Consider the following 20,167-nt stretch of genomic DNA (forward strand, 5'->3'; position numbering starts at 1 on the left):
ATAGCACTTTTCAATACAATTAACAAAGTGCCCCACAACAAACAATATGGGATTCAGAGTAAAAAAAAATAATAATAAAGATACAGATAATAAAATGTCATAGACATCATGCAATAAAAGCTTTTTTATAGTGTATAAGCTTTAACATATGTGTCTTAAGAAGAGCGATAAAACAAGTAACTGATGCTGCTAATCTAATCTCTTCTGGCAGATTGTTCCGAAGTGAAGAGGCCCTCACGGCAAAGGCTCTATTTCCTTTGGACTTTAGCCTAGATTTTGGAATGGCTAGCTACACCTTAATGGAGGATTTCAGACTGCATCCTGGCCCGTAGGTAACCAGTGCAAGGATGCTGAAACGGGGGATATGGTAAATTTTTTGGCTTGTGTCAAAAGCCAAGCAGTAGCATTCTGGATTAACTGCACATGGTGGATTGATTTCTGACTAAGGCAACTATAAAGGGAGTTACAGTGGTCGAGGTGAAACGAAATAATGGTGTCTGAATTCCAGGTCTGTGTGTGAGGTAAAAGATTTAACCTATGCTACGTTTCTTAAATGACAAAACAACTTTCTAAATGTGGGGTTTGAAGCACAGGTTTTGGTCAGAGACGACACCCAGATTTCTAGCTGAGGACTTGTAAATGGAGCTAGTTCCCCAAGGTTGGCTGTGATATCATCCATGCTGTAGGTGGGACCAAAGACAATCACAATGGATTTGGAGAACTTAGTTGGAGAAACTTGTTTGCCATCAAGTGTTTTATTTCAGCGAGTCACTTGTGGAGAGTCGCAATGTTTGATTGGTTTTACTCTGAGCCTCCAGTAGTCAGTCAGCCTTGGAGAGGTTCAGCCAGGGAGATAACAATGCAAATGACTCAGGCATCCTTCCCTTTAACCTGGAGGAAATGTTCTCAGTTCATGCTGCTCTGCAGGGCCCGTTACATACATACTAAATTCTCTACTTTAAGGTATTCAACAAGTACAGAAATGAAAGTGAAGTAAAAGTCTTTGTTACTTGATCCATACTGGATCACTAGTTCTGGACGTGTTCTGTATTTGTGCAGCTTCGACCCCAGAGGATACAAAAACGGCTGAGTGTGGAGAACGTCTTAGTATACTGTTACTTAAAAAGCTTGTTTAATGCCCTTCAGGTGTATGTGAATGCTTTCCCAGTGAGAATGGTGCAACGCTTGTCATCGTTCCAATTTGACAATATTAAAATGAAAAAGTGAGGAGATGATGGGTTCCAGACTAAATGGGACAGTTGTTTTTCCTCTCATCTCACCTGAAACAGAATGCAGCATCTTTACTGAGTATCCAGTTCTTGACTCACATCTAAGACCTCTGCTGGACATAGAACGCATTTAATTCTAATTAACCACTAAAAAACATTGGTATATGCTAGTTACAAATATTCCAGAGTTGTTGATGTTTATTACGAGAGCCCTATAAAGGATTTAGACTTAAAGTGCCTTTGAAAATTCAACCTAACATGCCACCGCTGCAGGATTCAAGCCTCCGATTATACTGTAGTTAGTTACTCTGTGGTGTAAAACCAATTATCCATCATACATCCCCTGGTATTCACTCAGTTTACTTTGCATTGTTCTGCTATTTTGACCATATCTGGGCATGAGTGGCCCAGTTTGGATTACCTCCTAGTATATGCAGGTTCATGTATGTTTATATAGTGCAGGTCCTATCACCATAATTAAGTGAGCATCACTAATCATCTGAAATCAGTAAATTACAAATTTTCAATCGTATTTTATTGGAAAATTATTGAAAACAACATAAGCATTAAAAACGTAGGCATTGGATAGAATATGGCTCGTACTCAAGTTTAAACTGTGTCTTTACAGAGTGCCTTAAATACCAAGCGTTGAGATTTCTACATAGGATAGCTAAAAATACATACACACTTTACTAAATTGACTTTATCAAAAGTCACTGTACAATAAAGGTTCAACAAGTGGTGAGTCTATACAAACATACTGTAAAGAAACAAGTTAGTAGATCTATCCAGACAAATTAAAATATAACAAAATAAAATAAATTCACTTTTTGAATATCTGAAGATTATTGTAAGCTCCGAAAGTCTAAATGTGATTTGTAAAAATGAATACATCAATAGAAATTCATATATTATGGAGTTTTGAAAATACATTAGTTGAATGTGTTTTTTTAAGGTTTGAGGGAGCCCTCATTGCAACCAAATGATATAAAATCCAGAAGTGATTAAACATTGCTCATTAACAGACTCAACAGAGGCATCTTCTGGTCTAAAGATGAACTGCACACAGTGGACTGTGCGCTGTCCCAAAATAATGTACACTGCCAACTCACCAACCGATTAATCTGTGAAAATATATTACAAGAGGTCTCTATTTTCTTCTAATATGGATTTTATACAAAAATTATCTACCAAGAACTCATTATTCGCAACCCAGGTCAGAAAATATTGTACAGAGGGTCCACATCAGTAACTTCCATGCATGAAAAAAAACAAAAAACTGCATCCATACAAAGAAAAGGCAAGATGTAAAATATTTACCAACAGTTATAAAAATATCAACATGAATAAATTAATTTCTTCTACATTTCTTTACTGCCCCGCCCATCTACCGCCTCTTTTTTCCAACCAATGGAAAAGAAACCTGTCAGAGACACGGAGAAGCCCTTTTACAAGTCACTGCTTGTCCTCCACTTCTCTAATCAAGAGTCCAACCCGTCCCCTATGTCCTGTAAGCCTTCAGAGAGGATGAAATACATTTGACAGTGGCTGTAACAACTTCTTTAAAAATGGAATAGCAGACAATCAGGAAGCAAATTTGAGAGGCTAATAAAGTGAAGGTTTAAACATTTGTCCCCTGTTCAAATCCTCTCAAAGCTCAGCTACAGTGGTCTGATAGCAGGTTGTTATGAATCAGTCTGTTGCTTGTGATCATGTACCAGCTACTGTGACATGAAAGACAGAGGGCTCCTCATAGCAGGCTTGCAAGGCTGGTGGTGGGGCCGTTCTGGGCTTGGATCTGGACAGGAGGGGGGCCATCAGTCCACTGCAAAACAGAAAGGAACACTGTGATTACAGCACTGCAGAACAAACACTGAAAACCGGGTCGCATATAGCTGCTTTCAAACATGAACTGAACTCCAGATAATCGTTTGAACTGAGTCAGAGGGGCTGTATGTGAGAACAGAAATGTCCGATTCACTTGGTGGGGACATTCTCCAGAGTTTCTCCTGCCAGCCCCGTAGTAAAAACTCTGGATAATGTCTGAGTCAGTCCATGTGAGAATACAGCAGGTGATTGTCCAGAGGATTCACCAGAAGGTAGTGGGCGCGTTGACATTTCTAACGCACGATGAATTTAAAACTATTAACAAAACAAAGCGAAAACAAATATCTCAGGATGAAAGAAGTGGTGCCACACATAAAAACATGCAGGCGAATCAAATTGGAAAGACAATGACAATCGAGCGCTTTTGGTGGGAACGCAGCTGTCGATGTGCTGTAGACAAACAAGTGATTTCTGCAGCAGAATTTATGAATCACGCCCTGCCTCCTGCATTCTGCGTCTCCCCTCGCCCGAACGGTCTGGAGGTGTCAGTGTTTTTCTGAGCGTGAACTCTGGACCCCTTTGTGTGCCATTTTCCGGACTTCATGAATGAAAAGAGCTTAATAGAGATAATTGAGACAAATGATATGTAACATTCCAAAACACTATATTCTCCTTGACATACACTGATGAGGTTATGCTCTGGGAGGCTGCAGGCAGCGATGTGGTCCTGCAGCAGCTGCTGGGAGAAGTTCTGGTGCATCTGAGCGGCTTCATGGGCATCGATAGTGTTCCCGAGAGCCTTATTCAAGTCTGCAAGCACAACACATCGTTAAAATTTATCCTTGACCACAGCTTGTATCTTTGACAGAGATTTTGTGTTGGTTATGTATTCTCACAGTTAAAGGTCTGTAAAGCCTGTGCTCTCCTTCAAACAGTTTGTAACAAGAGCATAAATAATTGTTTATAAGATGAAGCGGGAGGTGATTACAGACCTTTCAACAAAGCTGAAGACCACAGTTGGACAGACATGTCAGGGATCTTGCTGGCCAGCTGCATGGCAGGTACAACCATGTTGTTGCTTTCCTTTAGAGGGATACAACAACTTGTTAAAGAAGCAAAAAGACAAACACACAGATGGAGAATCTCATTTCATAAACGGTAACTGTTCTCTTCGGTGGTTGTGCTTTTATTGTCTTATCTCAGTGCACTTGTTGCCTTGTGGCTCAGTGTCATAAGAACCTGCCTTTAATCTGGAACCAGATCATCTGTAATTATTCCAGCTTTTGCCTGTCGACATTAAATTCTATTTGAACTGATCGTCCCAAAGATCCTGCGTGAAGTGATCCTCATTGTTAGCGTCTCCCTGCGTGTTACTTTTGCTTTGTGTCGTTATTTACCTCTGCTGCTTGGACGGGAGAGGGTGGGAGGGGATGTGTAGGCATTATTATGTTGAATATTGCAAAACTAATGTGTAACTTCTAAAACTGCGTCGACATACTGCCAATCAACTTCCACTTATTGTTCCTGTTTAAATTAGTCATTTCTGTTTTCACCAACAAATATAGATTAAGTGTGGGAGCTAATGTACTGTGATATGAGGCCGACGTAAACGCAGATCTGTTCGAATTTACAATTATCCAAAGTGATCATATGGGCTGTTTTTACCAAACAGAATAATTAAATGCTGCTGTTTTGGGGCAGAATGTACAAACAAATTTATAAATAAGGCTCCAGTTGTACATGGCACATCAAGAGAGTAAACACCAACCGATTGATCGAGTAGAAAAAAAAAAAAAAAACTCTTCTGCTCTGGTGACATGGTTGTTCTAACACCTGATGTAAAACACCCAAGTCGTTGCCTCAACAGTGTGCAGTGAAAATCAAACATTAGACCCATATGTGGTATGTCGTCTTACTCTGTGGTTTCCCAGAACGTAGAAGATGTGGCCGAGCAGAACCAGAGAGCAGGCGGTCAGTCTGTTCAGATCCTCGGCGTTAGACATCTTCAGGGTTTCCCTCAGGAAACGTCTGCATCACAAACACATATGAGTATCAGTGCACGATGGACCTGAGAGTGTGTTCACTTTAGTCCATTTGAATGTGCTCATACTTGGCCTCGTTGTAGCGTCCTTGAAAGAAGGACAGGAGTCCTCTGATGTAGAAGGCTGCAGCGCGGAGGCAATGGGAGCTGAATCACAAAACAAAGACTAGTTAATATCATGAACAACAAAAAGCATTGTTTTAATTTATTATCTTGTGCCAAAGATACACACTGTAGAACTGTTGTGCTTCTTACCTTACTGGGAAGTTGTGATCTGGATTTATTCTCTCTAGGAGACTGTACAACTGGAGAACAAACACAATGGAAAAATGTTTTAACAGATATTAGCAACTAACTTTACAAGGTTGTCTCTACCTGTCATGTTCCCTTTACTCTCAAACTAAGAGTGAAGCTATAGCCGAGGTTACTTAGATGACCCATGTGTTTTCTAAAACCTGAGATAAGGGTCACTTGAATTTAGTTATCAAAACTTGGTTGGGTATGAGACATTACATTGAAAAATTGACACAAGTGCTCTCTGGTGGACAAACTGTGTAATTGCAACACTGACTTTAAAAGGAAATTAAAGACACTTTCCTAATTTTAATCATGAGTTCATTTATCTCTTGTTATTTACCTAAACAAAGCATTTTCTCCAGAAGAGAACTACATCACTGAACATTGCACTGTTTAAGTCATTTAAAGACACAACCCATTATTAGCAAACTGACCTCCTGGTGTCTGTTTCCTTCCCTTATGTAGACACTGGCCAAATTAGTTACAATGTATGTCCACAGTTCCTGATGTGTGGTGAGCTGAAACAAAAACAAAACCCACGTGTTGGAGACAAAAGGAGAAAATAACTACAGCAGGGAAAATAAGAAGAGGAGGGGAAATGAGAGGAGAAAAATGTTGGTAACAGTGTATCAGATGCAGCAAAATGACCACGTGCTCACCCGCAAGGCTGTAGTGAACTGCGCCTCAGCATTATCCATACAGTTCACTGAGATACAGTACAGACCCTAAAGGAGCAGGAAGAAACAAACCTTTTAGACTGACAGACAGAAATGTCGATTTCTGTGTTTTAAGTATTTAAAAGTCGTATCTCGATATATTTAGTGTTAGTTATGGTCTTATGTTCAATATTTCTGGAGTGGAACATTTACTTCAGGTTACACCATAGGTTTTGTCTAATTCTCAGTTCATTTAAATACACTTTAATTCAGACATGCAATACTTTTATTTTCTTTAATAATTCAATAAACATGCACAAAAACAATTCTTACTTTTGTAAACGTGCTAGCTTTTTGTTTTTATCATTTGGTTGTCGACCGAAAAATGTTCCTTTGAAATATCGGTTTGTGTAAGTATTTAGAATTTTAAGAAGTATGTCGTCAACATCAATTCCTTTGATTCTCAATTTATTTAAAGAAACAGTGTAAAAAAGAGTGGTAACCACTTTTCTGAATTATATTTGATTTTAGTCGGTATTACAGTTTTCACTTTCTGGCAAGCTCTTAAAGTTGCAAACACAAAAACACATGTCAAAAGGGGACAAGGTGTGAAATACTCACTAGAAGCGTGTGAAGCTGAGCAGCGTGGTTGGTGAATAACCTGGGGGACTGTTGGCACAGCTGGCACACCTGGGAGATCTGGACGGACACAACAGAGAGCCAGTGTTCACTTTCACATGATCGTTCAAGCATGCAAATTGTTTTTGTGAGATGCAAAAATGTTAAGCTCCTGACGCGTCGGCTCTTTTTCATTGAAACAGAAACAATATACCTCTTGTAAAGCAGTGGCCTTGTGGCCCGTGACGAGTCGACACATGATGATGTGCTCCAGTAGAATGACTTGAAAGGTAGAGAGGATGGGGCTGCAGTCCAACACTGAATCACACATAAAGAAAAGAGAAGCCCAGTTTGTTAATATGTAGTTATTCAAAATTCTAAATGGCATTTTGTTTTGGAGAACACGTGAGTTATTACTCACTTTTTAGTTTTTCTAGTTGCATGAGAGCCTTGTCTGTGTACTTCTGGGCTTTCTCCAGATATCCTGCTTGCATGGAGTGCATGACTGTCACCTGCAAAATGTCAAGAAGGAGTAAGTGTTAAACACTGCAGACCAAGTCCTGATAAAAAAACTTCAAGCCACACGCCACAACTGGCACTTTGCAAGCCTTAATCCAGGTGCCACTAGAGAACGTAAAGAATTCAAGATCCAACTGTGCAGTATTATAATGTGTACTTGTACAAGGTGCAATATATTCCTCTGTTTCAATTTGTTACATTTTATTGTATTTATTGCTCGTGTTTCCACTTGTGTGTATGTCACCAATCTTTGTGTGCAATGAATTAAATTTATACACAGTGTGTTACACTGAGGTTTGAAGCTGCCCATGAGAACTAACTGTGTCTTTTATTTAAATTAATTATTAGTTGTATATAAATTACACATAACAGTGCAGGCTGGTGTGTTAAGTTGGAGAATCCACTAGTTTGTTACTGAAAACAAACATTTGGTTCTTTTTTTGGGAGATATGATTTCTGGTGTAGTGATGCTGAAGATGAGAGGTGGCATTACCAAATAGACGAGGACACACATGTGCTCCTTGGGCAGCCAGTGGAAGAGGTCGGCTGGGTTGCTTGGAAGAATCTCATCGTCGTGGAGTGTGGAGATGGTCTGGATACACTGCTGCAGCTGCTTCAGACACGGCTTCACACTCTTCACCTGGGGAAACGGGGACACCACAAAAAAAATGTTCTTACCGAACCCAGACATCCGCCAATGGCCCTAAAAATCAATTAAAGCATGCATGCTGATCCAAAAGGATTATTAAATATTGTCATTTCAACCCTTACAACTCTATCCTACTTTTTTTATTAACCCTTCCACGCTAGATTTCCTACCTGTCCAGCATCAAGGTAGTGTGTGACCTGTAGGACCAGGAAGAAGACCCGGAGGGACTCCTTCTGGATCGGGTTTCCCTGCCAGTTTTCTACAATAGTTCCGCACAGCGTGAGCAGAGGATGCACTTCGCCGAGCTTCCTCTCCATTAGCAGCAACTAAAAAAGAAGAAGAGTGTTGTTGTTTTTATTCATATAATGACACTGTTACTCTTAAATGTTGATGTTATCATGCTGCTGTAATACATGACAAAAACATTCACATAAAAAAACAAGAAAACATAATAATACTGCTATGTAGTAACATGTATAGTATGTAGTAACAGAGGACTCACCATTCCTTTACTGAGGAGAAACAATGCCCTGGAAAAACAAAAACATCAAGTCAGTTTTTCTTCCTCATACGTTCTAACATTCACTGCATATTAATGTTGGGCCACAATGGGAACTTTGTGATGTGTGAATGTGATTTTTTCTGAAACCCTGATGAAGAAAATTGCTGCAGAAAATGTCATTCTTTTTACCTGGTGTCAAACATTTGAATTTGCTGCGTAGCTAATCAGCGTGTTGACTTACGATATGTAATTTAAAAAAGGCATGTGATGTGTCGTGTGTTCTGGGACGCTTCTGTAAAAGAATAATGAAATGCATGTCAGCTACAGAACAGACTTGCTGTCCACGAGTTTCATAGTCCATTTCCCATTATCTGGTTTGTGATAACATATAAAACCGCAAACACTCTACATGAGGAAACTGAGGCTAAACGGATCAGCAAAGGTGTGAATTATTGGATTTTTGTGTGCCTCAGATTAATAACTACGTTTCATGAAATTGGAGGCATCATACACAATAATCTGAGCTTCAAAAAGGTCGGTACATTAAAACAAGCAAACAATAAGGACAAAATCCCCAGTTCACACAATGCAAGACTCCAATTCTCATTTATTTTTTACTCTAAAACCCCAACACCAAACTGCTGCAATAAATAAGAACATTGGGGCCCTGCAGTGTGTGAGCTGTTTGATTTATTTAGGTGTCATGTAATAACCACAAAAAGCTTTGACCTTTACCTGGTATATTCTGAGCCCACCACTCGAGCGTACTCAGCTCCGACACCCAGGAGGTCACACGCTGATACCAAGTCTTTCTCCAGTGTATGAAGTTGCTGAGAGAGACAATACAAACACTGCTGTCATCACTTGAAGCTCATAGTTTGCTATTTGGACACAAAGTCAAAACCCTAAAATGCAGAATATAACAAAAGAGCATGTGTGAGCAAACTGTAGTGAGATTAGATACCACATCTTAATAAAAGCTCTTGTGATTCTGCTCTCACTAAACTGTGTGACCTGGGTAAATCAATGTCATTCACTCTCATACATACCGCCAACTGGAACAACAATCTGCAGTGCCAGTACGGGGTTTGTTGGGAAATCTGGATGGCCTTGCGCAGTAGGGGTTTCGCAGAGTCCACCAAATTCTGGAAATTGACAACAAGGATGAATAGTCAATAATAAATACCAATGTCCAGCCTGCCATGGTTTAAGAAGGGAATGGTTACTGGATCCACCGCGTACGGAGGTGAAATCCCTGATGGTTAGTTGTGCCGCTCTGATCTTTGATTACCGTGGTGATTTGGTTGGTATAAATGAGCTGCTGGTGCTCTGGCTGTAACGAGCAACTGCAGGCATCCACTGTCGACAAACTGTGTGTTTAACTGACACTGATAGTTTGGCCTCACTCTGACTTTTGAGGTCAACGTCTGCATTTAACCTTCTCTCCTGCGGCTCTGCTTGTTAAATGCTGCTACTTTATTTGTCATCAGATTTGTTTACATGTAATCGTATTGTTCTGACATGCACATACCTAGTTCAGAATGGTTGTGTTTATATGCACATTGACTTATTTAAGGTTTAATTTGAAACTGCATTACAAGAAGTTTTCGTCGTAGAACAAAAAAAAACACTTTCTGATTGTCTTCTGACTGAAGATACGCTTGAGACGAGAAATAATCACATGATGACATGTGGAGTATTCAGACCTTAGTTCCATTATGTAGACATGCACACGTCTTAATCACATTGAAACATCCTATTTTGTGACAAACGGCAATTACCAACTGCTTGACCCCACCGGCCCTGGGTGTAAACAAGATGCAGCTTTTAGCAGAAATTGAACGACAGCAGCCAAAGTAGCACATGGACATGAGTCGTGCATTGAAGTTTTCAGGTTTTCTGGATGGGGTTTAAAAGTGGCTTGAAAACTTTGTCACGATCAGACTAAGCTCTGTATCACGTGAACAGGAATATGAATGTTCTGCAAGCGACTCATGTGAACACCGTCCTCAATATAAGGTTTGATTTATGGAATATCTGTGTCCAATGTAAACGAAGTCACTGTTAATGCTGCACATATGATATGGTGCAATGTGGTACAAGTGAATCATTGTTATTGATCGTTGATATGTTTCCTAAACATAAACGTTGGTGATGTGACTCCAGTGTGTTTCAGTGCTTGTTGGACACTTTGATCACATTTGAAACAATCTCGTGATTAACACAGTGAGCCTTGATCATTCAGTGTGTGATCGTGCTACAGGACTTCCATCTCTTCTCTTGCTCGTAGGAAGTTTACAAACTCTCCTGATCCTGAAATGTCACTTTCTGCGAGGAGGCGCTGGACGTGTGGAGCTAAGCTAGCACGTCCGCTCCGCCTCTGAATGAATCCATGTGAATGTGGAGTTACCTGTTGGCAGAAGAGCTCTGACAGAATACTGGCTGCTTCAAACTTAACATCTTCAAACTGCGGGACCTGCTGCGATATAAACCACTGCGGAACAGAAGAGAAGACATGTCAGCGGCGTTTGCAACATCAATGCAGCGGCGATGATCCCACACAGGAGCGACAGTCGAGAAAGAACGAGAGGGGCCGAGTCTGGACGAACACTCCACATTTCAGCAGACCGAATGAAAAGAGCCCGAAATGTGTGGGGTTCATGTTTTCTACAGAAGTGGCCGGTCTGCACCAGGAGCTGTGTAAAGGCTTCGGCCGCTAGCTGCTCTCGCTGCCTGCTGCCTGCGGCCTACACCCGTCCGCTCCTCCGCCGCATCCCCGCTCTTTCCTACAGCGAGCGCCCCTCACCGCTTTCTCCAGGTGGCTGCGGGCCAGCTCGCTGTTCTTCGTGTGGTGGTAGAGCACCGAGCCCAGCTGGAGATGTGTCCGGGCCTCGATCCTCTGCGGAGGCTTGAACTGGAACACGGCCTGGAGACAGTGCACGCAGAGCCGGATTTTGGGCGGACTGGAGGTTCGGAAATGCTCCGCGAAGCCTAGCAGGGCGAGGTACCAGCGCTCCGGGGCCTCGACGTTTGACGCCATTTTACCCGACAACAACAAGTTTTTCAGCGGTATAGCCAGATCCCCGGGTTGCCAGGTTCGCACCGGTACATCCCCCCTCACAGTCAAAGTGTCGAGAGAACGAAGTCCAAACCTTTTGTTTGATTGTTTCTTTTTATAAGATTAACACATAACTACTTACTCATTCCACATGACCTCAGCTCTCTTCTCTCATTTAAACCCAGTACACACAGCACAAGATGTACGCACCACTATGTCAGAACTGGATTCACTCACTATGATTCACAAACTTCCCTCAAACTACAGTCTTGTTCCCCTTGAAGGTTTTAAATCTTGACCATGTGATGTTTTATGAATCTTGTGACTGTTGTTATTGTGTTGTTTTGTTGTTGCTGATGTGTGAATGTTTCTTCATCTCAGGCTTCTTGGAAAAGAGATCTCGAGCTCAGTGTGACTGTCTGATTAAATAAAGATTACAAACAATACAACTAAATGTTTTACATGGTTGTAACAAACTTTATTCATTGACAGGGAATCATTCTCCTGTTATTTAAAAGGTGTATTCAGTTTTTATTGTTATTATTTTTCAAGTCAAGTGAACATATTATTTGTTTTCATCTGAGTTTCTCTGTTTGTTTGTGAGCAGGATTACACAAACATTTCTCAACCGATTTCTATGAAATTGAATGGAGGGGTGAGGCATGATGAGAAGAAGAACTCATAAAATTTTGTTGTGGATCTAAGTATCCAATTTCACTGCCTTTTTAAATCCATACAGTGGATTTAAATATGGTTTCATGAGAGGATGTTGAGCCCTGGCAGAGGTGTACACTCTACTTAGTCGTTAAAGTTTTAAAAAATCAACAGAAGCTAGAATAATTAGACTTTTAACTGATCTTCAATTGACCAAAAAATAATCAATGACAATTTTGATTGAAAGTTTAAAACAAATTGAACTGTGATTGTTGCACATGGGAAACCGCTCTGAGTCTAAGAGTTTTGTAAGAAATGAAAAGTTAGACTAAATTCCAAGTCCAGGAATAATGAACATATTCTCTCAATGACCAGCACTATTTTGTCATGAGACACTTGTGCTTTGAGTGATTCATATTTTATCCAACAAACTCTCACAAAAGTTTATATTAAAGTCAGCTGTTTAACATTCTGAGAAGGTTTATTTCTAAAATCAAGTCAAATATTTTTTCTAGGGCTAAATTGATTCGTTAATAATCAAACTTAACAATAATAATAAATAATTGATTGATTAACTGATTTTTTATAATAATATAAATATTGTAACTGTTTTTCTGTTGGTAAGGCCTCACTATTGTTGAGCATGATAAGCAAACCTGGCAACCCAATGTTCCAGATAAACTCGCGAGATCTCACGCTGACTACGGGATTAGCTTGTGGGAGTTGTAGTCCAAAACACAGACTACGCTGCTCTAATTCCTTCAAGACCTTGAGCAACACAAGCAGCGCTGTGTGCACACAGAGAGGGAAGCAGAAGCGACTGGCTGCAGAGTTTCTTCCTCAGAGGCCTTCGTCAATAAATACACAACCCAGCGATCTGCAGCTCGACACTTGTCTCCTCAGAAACACACAACGAGACGACACGTCTGAGCCTGGGGCAAGTTCACACCAGCGAGTGCAAACAAGAAATGTGTGCAAGGATCCGCAGGACAACAACAACAGCAGCAGCAGCAGACTGGTGACAACACAACCAACATTTGTCAACACTACAGGCTTTTTCCACACAAACCAAGGTAACACAATGACACACTGCACCACTGGAATTATCTGCACCAACCATGCACGGGCCTGTTTATTCATTCTGTGTAGTTTATTCATTTGAGGTGTGGTCACCAAGTTATTTAACTGCCTCCATTCAGGAAATCGATAGTTGATCAAGTGGGATTGATTATTATTATTATAAACAACGTGTCTGGCTATTTGTGTTGTGGATGTATTGTTGTTGTTGTTGTTGTTGTTGTCATGAAATTTAACACCATGTTTACAAGTCAGGCTGTTTTGCTGCGCGTAACCACGCACTATGATGAGGATGTGCCTGTGCGTGGCAGTGGGCTGGTGTTCTGCACAGTGTATTTTTAACAGCCCTCCTCATGTTCTCTCACCTGCAGTGGGTTTCCCTGAATGAGAGACTGGGTGTCTGATAACCTGTGAGCCGCACACATGGCCCACCGTGTGCACGACCACCAGAGCCGCCTGCCCGTGGCCCAGACCACGGTGCTGGCTCTGCCACCTTCCAGCCAGACGAAGGTGGGTGCTGTTCTACCAGAATGACTCATATACACGTTATGTTGCTGGAGCACAAGGGATTACATGTGGCATCTGTTCTAACGTGTTAGTGCGGTTTGGGCTGCATGGGTTACATTGCGTGTATCTTATTAACTAAAAGGCTAAAAGTTGGAAATTGGGCCAAATTATAGTCATGGGCCAAAGAGATGGAAAGCCATTTCTCATTCTGTAATGTAATACTTTTAACACTGCGTAGTACAAAAGACCATTTCATTTCTGAAGGTCACCATCTCAGAAATTGTTCCATATCCATCAATTGTATGATTTATTTTCATAAAACAAACCTGACTCTCCTTACTGTGACTCCAGTGCTCGGCTCAGAGCCATATGGCTATTGTTGGGTCATGCAGTAAAGCCTTCCTGGTACTATACATACTTCTGAAGGACAGGCCTCTCCTGGTACATAGCTGTAAATAGCAGGGAGGTGCCTGCTAATCTCAAGATGGACTTAGTTTACAAAGTAAGGCAGGAGGTAGCACGGGAGCAATGCATGAACTGGATCCTGACAGATGCTATTCTAGTTTGTATGGATACAGCTTATTTTAAGACAAATAATAATAATACATTTTTATAAAACACTTCTGAAAATAAAGATACAAAGTATAATTAACAAAAACACGAAACACGTGACAGTGTGACCACCCAAAACATGAATTCACTATAGCTAGAATAACCTGATTCAGGGAATCCACTGACTCAGCCTGCTGCATTTCCTCAGGCAGGGTGTTCCAGGGCCTCGGGCTCTTATTTCAAAAGATCTGTCCCCCTCAGTGTTCAGCTGACAATCTGGAAAAGTTTAAAGGCCCCTGCCAGATGATCTGAAGATAAGTAAGTTTGGTGATATAGGGACAACAGATCCACAATACACTGAGGAGTCAGACCATTAAGTGCCTTGGAAGTGTTTTAAAAGAGCCTTAAATTGTTTCTAAAACAAAGCCAGAGTAAAGAGGCTGAAACCAGGGTGATGTGTTCCAGCCTGTTTACTGTGGTTAAAAACCTGTCCTTTCAGAAGGTTCTATTTGGGAATAAATGAACTAAATAAGAGCCGATTTTAGAATAAAGTTACAGCTACAGGTGACCTCAGACTAATACTGTGTGTAAGTAGATGAACAGGTTATATGAAGAGCTGTAATAATTATATGATGAACTGAACTCATTATGAATGTGACTCAATTAAACGGTGTCTTCGTCTCTCCTCTGGTTTAAGTTGTGACACACACGTGTCAGATGTTTGTCAGATGCTTCTCTTATCAGTCACAGGGATTGTTTATGAGGTTCAGCTGTCCCCTCCAGCTGAATGAAGCCTCACGTGCACACACACACACACACACACACACACACACACAGTCTTGTCTCCATGACTTCTGAGCACATTGCATTGACCTATATAGATTGCCTGAAGACTTATTATAACATAGTTACTACTTGCCTAAACCTAACCTTAAATGTCTTCACCTTGAAATGTAATGATTTACATTTTTGAGACTTGCTTTTTGTCCCCATGGTCAAGTCCCCATAATGTCACTGTGTAAAAAGATTTAAGTCCCCACACCATGAGTAACACCAGGACACACACACACACACACACACACACACACACACACACACACACACACACACACACACACACACACACACACACACATACATGCAGATTTGCTGTTCTGTTGTTAATTTTGCAGAGTGATAGACACAGGAGATATTGTGATGATGTCTGTTTCCTTGTTTGATAGTAAAGGTCAAACATGCACATAAAGACAAACTTCTTTTTGTCGTCCATGCTTTAATATGGTAACCGATCAGGTCAGGTTGTCTCGTGTGTTGTGAAGTGATGCTGTATAAACGTGACTGTGTGTACAAACAGGACCTGAGGCCCAGAGTCACAGCTTTGGACTCCCTGCTGTGTGGCGCATTCGCTGGAGCGGTGGCCAAAACCGTCATCGCACCGTTGGATCGGACCAAGATCATTTTCCAAGGCAAGAACAGCACTCTATAAAACCAGCATTCCAAATATATAGTGTATAAATAATTAGTCTACATGGCAGTGACCTTTGTATAGATTGTTGTGTCATACTTCCAGCAGCAAGTAAGTTTTTTCCTGTTTGTTCCAGAGTTTTCTCTGAATGTTGTTACTGCTCTTAACTAATTGCTAATCCTCTTAGTAGATGTTTGGCCCACATGAGACTGTGTGTGTGGAACCATGAGAGTCACTCTGTTTCTTGTTTTTTCACAGTGTCGTTAAACAGATTCTCTGCTAAGGTGAGTTGGTTCAGTTGAGTTCAGTTGTCTGTCCCATCAGAAAATTACTCACTGATTATGAAGCTGTACTGGTCGAATGTATTCATTCTAAAATAATTTATCTATGGAAGAGAAACAATTGATTCGATTTTTTTATTGTAATTTAGCAAATATGAATATCAAACAGTTGATTATTACTGCTTTACACATTTGTGTATTTACTTACTTTCCATTTTGCAACCATTATATATTGAATATTTTGACCAACAAAGCATGAAAAACATACAGTAAACAATATATAATACACTGGCATTGAGCTATTGTCAACATATTTTCCACAAACAATTGATTAATAATTAATTGTTAAATAATTCGTAATGTTAAGTAAAGCCAATCATTTTAAGTTTTAACCCAAGGACGTATATCTGTAGTATTATTTCACCGACTTCATATGCAGTTCTACACTTTATTTGAGCATGTTGTGATTATTAGAATTTTACAGAATCTACTGCTCCTAACCAACATACTAAGTATTTATAAATATATTTACTGTGTACCCAGGAGGCCTTCAGGCTCATTTACTGTTCATACATGAAGGATGGGCTGCTCAGTCTGTGGAGGGGAAACTCTGCCACCATGGTTCGGGTCATGCCCTACGCTGCCATCCAGTTCTGCTCCCATGATCAGTACAAGAGACAACTGGGAAACTACTACGGCTACCAGGGAAAGTGAGTAGAGAGTTCGTCTTAGCAGTAATGACTTAATCGAGTTATTTATTTTTATTTATGAAAACAACATGGAGAGGTTTTTCGTAGCCATGATTGTGGTGTAGCACTTGACATGTCAGTATGGTCGATCAGTTGAAAGAAACAAATGCATTGCAATTAAATTATAGACATTCATGCTCCCCGGAGGATCATCTGTAATAACTGTGATCCTCTGACTTTTTTTTTATATCATCAGGTTGAAATAACATTTGCTCAAAAAATGACCAAAAACCTCCAAGATAATGACATTCCCATTTGCCACAGCATGTTTTGTACTTGGTGCTAATCAGAAAATTCTAGCAGGCTAACATGCCAAGCTATTGTGGTGAACATGATTAATATTATAACTGCTATCATTGTCATCATTGGAAGGCAAGCATGCTAATTTGCTAACTCAAAAATGAACATGGTAAATGCTATCACTTTCATCGTCATAAGGTTAGCATGCTTACATGCATACATGCTTAGCTAACAAAGTGATGAAAGGGTAAATGTTATATCTGCAGTCATTACAATCATGAGAATGCTAGCATTTGGTGCATTGCAAAAATGACCAATCAGATTTAAGAACAAACATTGAATAGCTCGAAGTCCTGGTTCTAAAAAAGCTATGTTACGTGGTAGAGTTAATTATACATTTAATCACATAGTTAATAGTTCATGTTAATCATTGATGTTGTTTGTTTCAGAGCTCTGCCTCCTTTCCCACGGTTCCTGGCGGGCTCTCTGGCCGGCACCACTGCTGCCATGCTCACCTACCCTTTGGACATGGTGCGAGCCAGGATGGCCGTCACTGCCAGAGAAATGTAAGCTAATATCTCCTGTTGCATTAACACAACACACATCAGTCCTGTTGTCGATTGCATTGAAACAGAATGGAGTCCACTGAGGTTTTTCTAAATGTCTCACAATACCATGCTGAATATCTCCCCATCGTAGATACTCTTGTGTTTGTGCTGAACCATATTTTGGTACAGGCGTATTTATTGGGTCCAACGGACTCGGTTACTAAAATGTTGGTACAACAAAAATATATTTTTCAATTACTGTTGGAAAAAAGTAGGGAAAATTAGCTTTAGCATCTATTAGCTGTGATTGTACTCAGGTCAGCCTAAATTGTAGGATCTGCATTGCAGTTTGTTTTTTTTGTATTTCCAAATGAAAATCATATTAAACAGTTGTTATAATATATTTGTCTGAACAGGTACTGCAACATCATGCACGTTTTTGTGCGCATTTCCCAAGAGGAAGGTGTGAAGACCCTTTACAGAGGTTTCACCCCCACTATTCTGGGTGTCATCCCATACGCAGGGATCACATTCTTTACATATGAGACACTCAAGAAGCTGCACACAGGTAATGAACAGGACTATTTTCTCCATGTCTGCATTGTGTTCATTAAGTGAAATCATTAATATTTAGCTGAGTGTGTCCAGCTCATTCATTTGATTTTCCTTCTCTGTAGAAAAAACGAAGCGATCCCAACCTTACCCTTATGAGCGCTTGGCCTTTGGTGCCTGCGCAGGCCTGATTGGACAGTCTGCCTCGTACCCTCTGGACGTGGTGCGTAGGCGCATGCAGACAGCCGGCGTTACCGGCTCATCCTACAGTACAATTCTGGGGACCATGCGTGCAATCATAACACAGGAGGGAGTTATTCATGGACTATACAAAGGCCTAAGCATGAACTGGCTTAAAGGGCCCATTGCTGTGGGGATCAGCTTCACCACATTTGACATCACACACAGCCTTCTGCTCAAATTACATCAGACGGGCTACTTCACCCACTGAATTAGTTGGCAGTGACTGAGGGGAAGCAACAAGCACAGATGAGACTGGCATGACGGAGGTTGTCACATGGCAATAAGAAGTGTCTGCAGTCAGTGCAGGGCCGTCCTGCTGCACACTCCTGTCCGCTTCACACAGGAGGTTTGAGGAGTGTGGGTTTGAGATCTAGTGCGCACAGAAACACGGCATCTCAAGCTTTGATAAACACACATCAGCTGAGTGAGGGAGCGTCGTCATATATTCATTCACATAATCACAACTTTGTTTTAAATTGTGGTACCATGGAGGTTACTAAAGTGATTACCAGTGGATAACGACTGTTTAAGATGGATTAATGAGGAGCACTGTTTGTGTTGCAATAATAAGTTACGCTTGCACTTTATAAGACCCACAATGTTCTTTCAACCTAATCTATCAACTGAGAGAACGCTGTTTTTAATCAGTTCTGTTGCTCTGAAATGATTATTTTTATCATATTGAATTTTTTTTATTTTGTTTTTTTTCTTCCAATTTGTATGATATGTGCCTGGTATCAAAAGGGGGATTATACAATGTTTTGTTGTTTTCAAATTTTATGATTGTGCCTATGTGGATTTGATTAATGGAACAAATGATTGTAGGAGGGTGATCATGTCAGCAAGACTGCACAGTTTCACTGTCCATCCAGCACTTGATGTGGTAAAGTATTATAAAGTCTATTCAATGGAGATTTATCGAATATGAAAAGTAAATCTATATATCACAGAAATCGATTTATATAAATAATATCAAGATTTGCTTTTTGTGCTGTTCTTACACTATTGTGCATAGTCATCATTGCTTTAACTGGATTGTTCTTAGGCACTATTTACCTAAAGCAACTAAATATACCAAAGCACATGACTCAGTCATAAATCTCATGTTATGTAATGGTTAATCATACTATCACTACTCATGTACTCAAAGTATTTCTACAGATGCAAGTTTACAATTGTCTCAAGCTTAAATGACGTGCAATAAAGTGTCCATCCACAACACTGAGCAATGAGTCCTTTTGTCCACTTGGGGGAGCCGTGGGATAAGCAGAAGTATTCACATCATTAATGACATTATAGTGGTCTTAAAAGACCAGTGTGTAAGATTTAGGAGAAAGGGATCTATTGGCAGAAATTTAATATAAAATAATACTAGCAATGTTCTCACTGGTGTGTTTCATCTAAATTGTCCAAATTGCACCTTTATATTTAGATACTTTATATTTACATGAGGAGGGGGTCGTCTCTACAGAGGCTGCCATGTTTTTTACAGTAGTCCAGACTGGACAAACCAAACACCTTTTGAGTTTTCATAAAAATTGAAGGCTACCACAAGTTTTTTTATGTTTCGAGGGGGGTGTCAGCTGAAAGATGCAAATTCACCACTCACTTCTACACACTGAACCCTTTAATGTGATGGCAGGAGATGGCAGCGTTGAGTGGCTGTTGTTCTCTCTGTGTGTTGGACCTTAATGGATGTTAGTTAGACTCTGATCACCTCATGGCCTGAACTTGACCTGCCCTCTGCTCACTGAGACACTTACTCTCATTTCACTCCTGCATTTTCATTCAAGCGTCCTGTGTAAATGAAAAACTGCTCATTTTTCAATATTGCAAATAGTGATTTTAATCTAATCTTTAATGCTGAACAAAAGTCTCACTAATATATAGTGAATATTGATTT

The 20,167-nt window shown here is 40.3% G+C and overlaps 2 protein-coding genes across 2 annotated transcripts; one reads left to right on the forward strand and one right to left on the reverse strand.

Annotated features, from left to right (window-relative positions):
• Window positions 1-1,747: 1,747 nt before the first annotated feature.
• Window positions 1,748-11,449, reverse strand: LOC109625781 (MAU2 chromatid cohesion factor homolog). The gene is made up of 18 exons (XM_020081244.2): window positions 11,145-11,449; window positions 10,749-10,832; window positions 9,388-9,483; window positions 9,074-9,168; window positions 8,339-8,366; window positions 8,007-8,162; window positions 7,681-7,827; window positions 7,090-7,180; window positions 6,883-6,986; window positions 6,672-6,749; window positions 6,054-6,119; window positions 5,829-5,912; window positions 5,353-5,402; window positions 5,167-5,244; window positions 4,973-5,084; window positions 4,049-4,139; window positions 3,739-3,866; window positions 1,748-3,054 (listed from the first exon to the last, which is right to left on the reverse strand). The coding sequence occupies exons 1-18, from the start codon at window positions 11,376-11,378 to the stop codon at window positions 2,980-2,982; spliced, it is 1,797 nt and encodes a 598-aa protein (XP_019936803.1). The 5' UTR covers window positions 11,379-11,449; the 3' UTR covers window positions 1,748-2,979.
• Window positions 11,450-12,787: 1,338 nt separating this feature from the next.
• LOC109625394 (mitochondrial coenzyme A transporter SLC25A42-like) lies at window positions 12,788-19,483 on the forward strand. The gene is made up of 8 exons (XM_069522285.1): window positions 12,788-13,123; window positions 13,499-13,637; window positions 15,541-15,652; window positions 15,910-15,935; window positions 16,476-16,642; window positions 17,371-17,487; window positions 17,886-18,037; window positions 18,147-19,483. The coding sequence occupies exons 2-8, from the start codon at window positions 13,551-13,553 to the stop codon at window positions 18,470-18,472; spliced, it is 987 nt and encodes a 328-aa protein (XP_069378386.1). The 5' UTR covers window positions 12,788-13,123; window positions 13,499-13,550; the 3' UTR covers window positions 18,473-19,483.
• Window positions 19,484-20,167: the final 684 nt, after the last annotated feature.

Source organism: Paralichthys olivaceus, chromosome 3, assembly GCF_024713975.1.
Source record: "Paralichthys olivaceus isolate ysfri-2021 chromosome 3, ASM2471397v2, whole genome shotgun sequence".
NCBI classification, from domain to species: Eukaryota; Metazoa; Chordata; class Actinopteri; order Pleuronectiformes; family Paralichthyidae; genus Paralichthys; species Paralichthys olivaceus.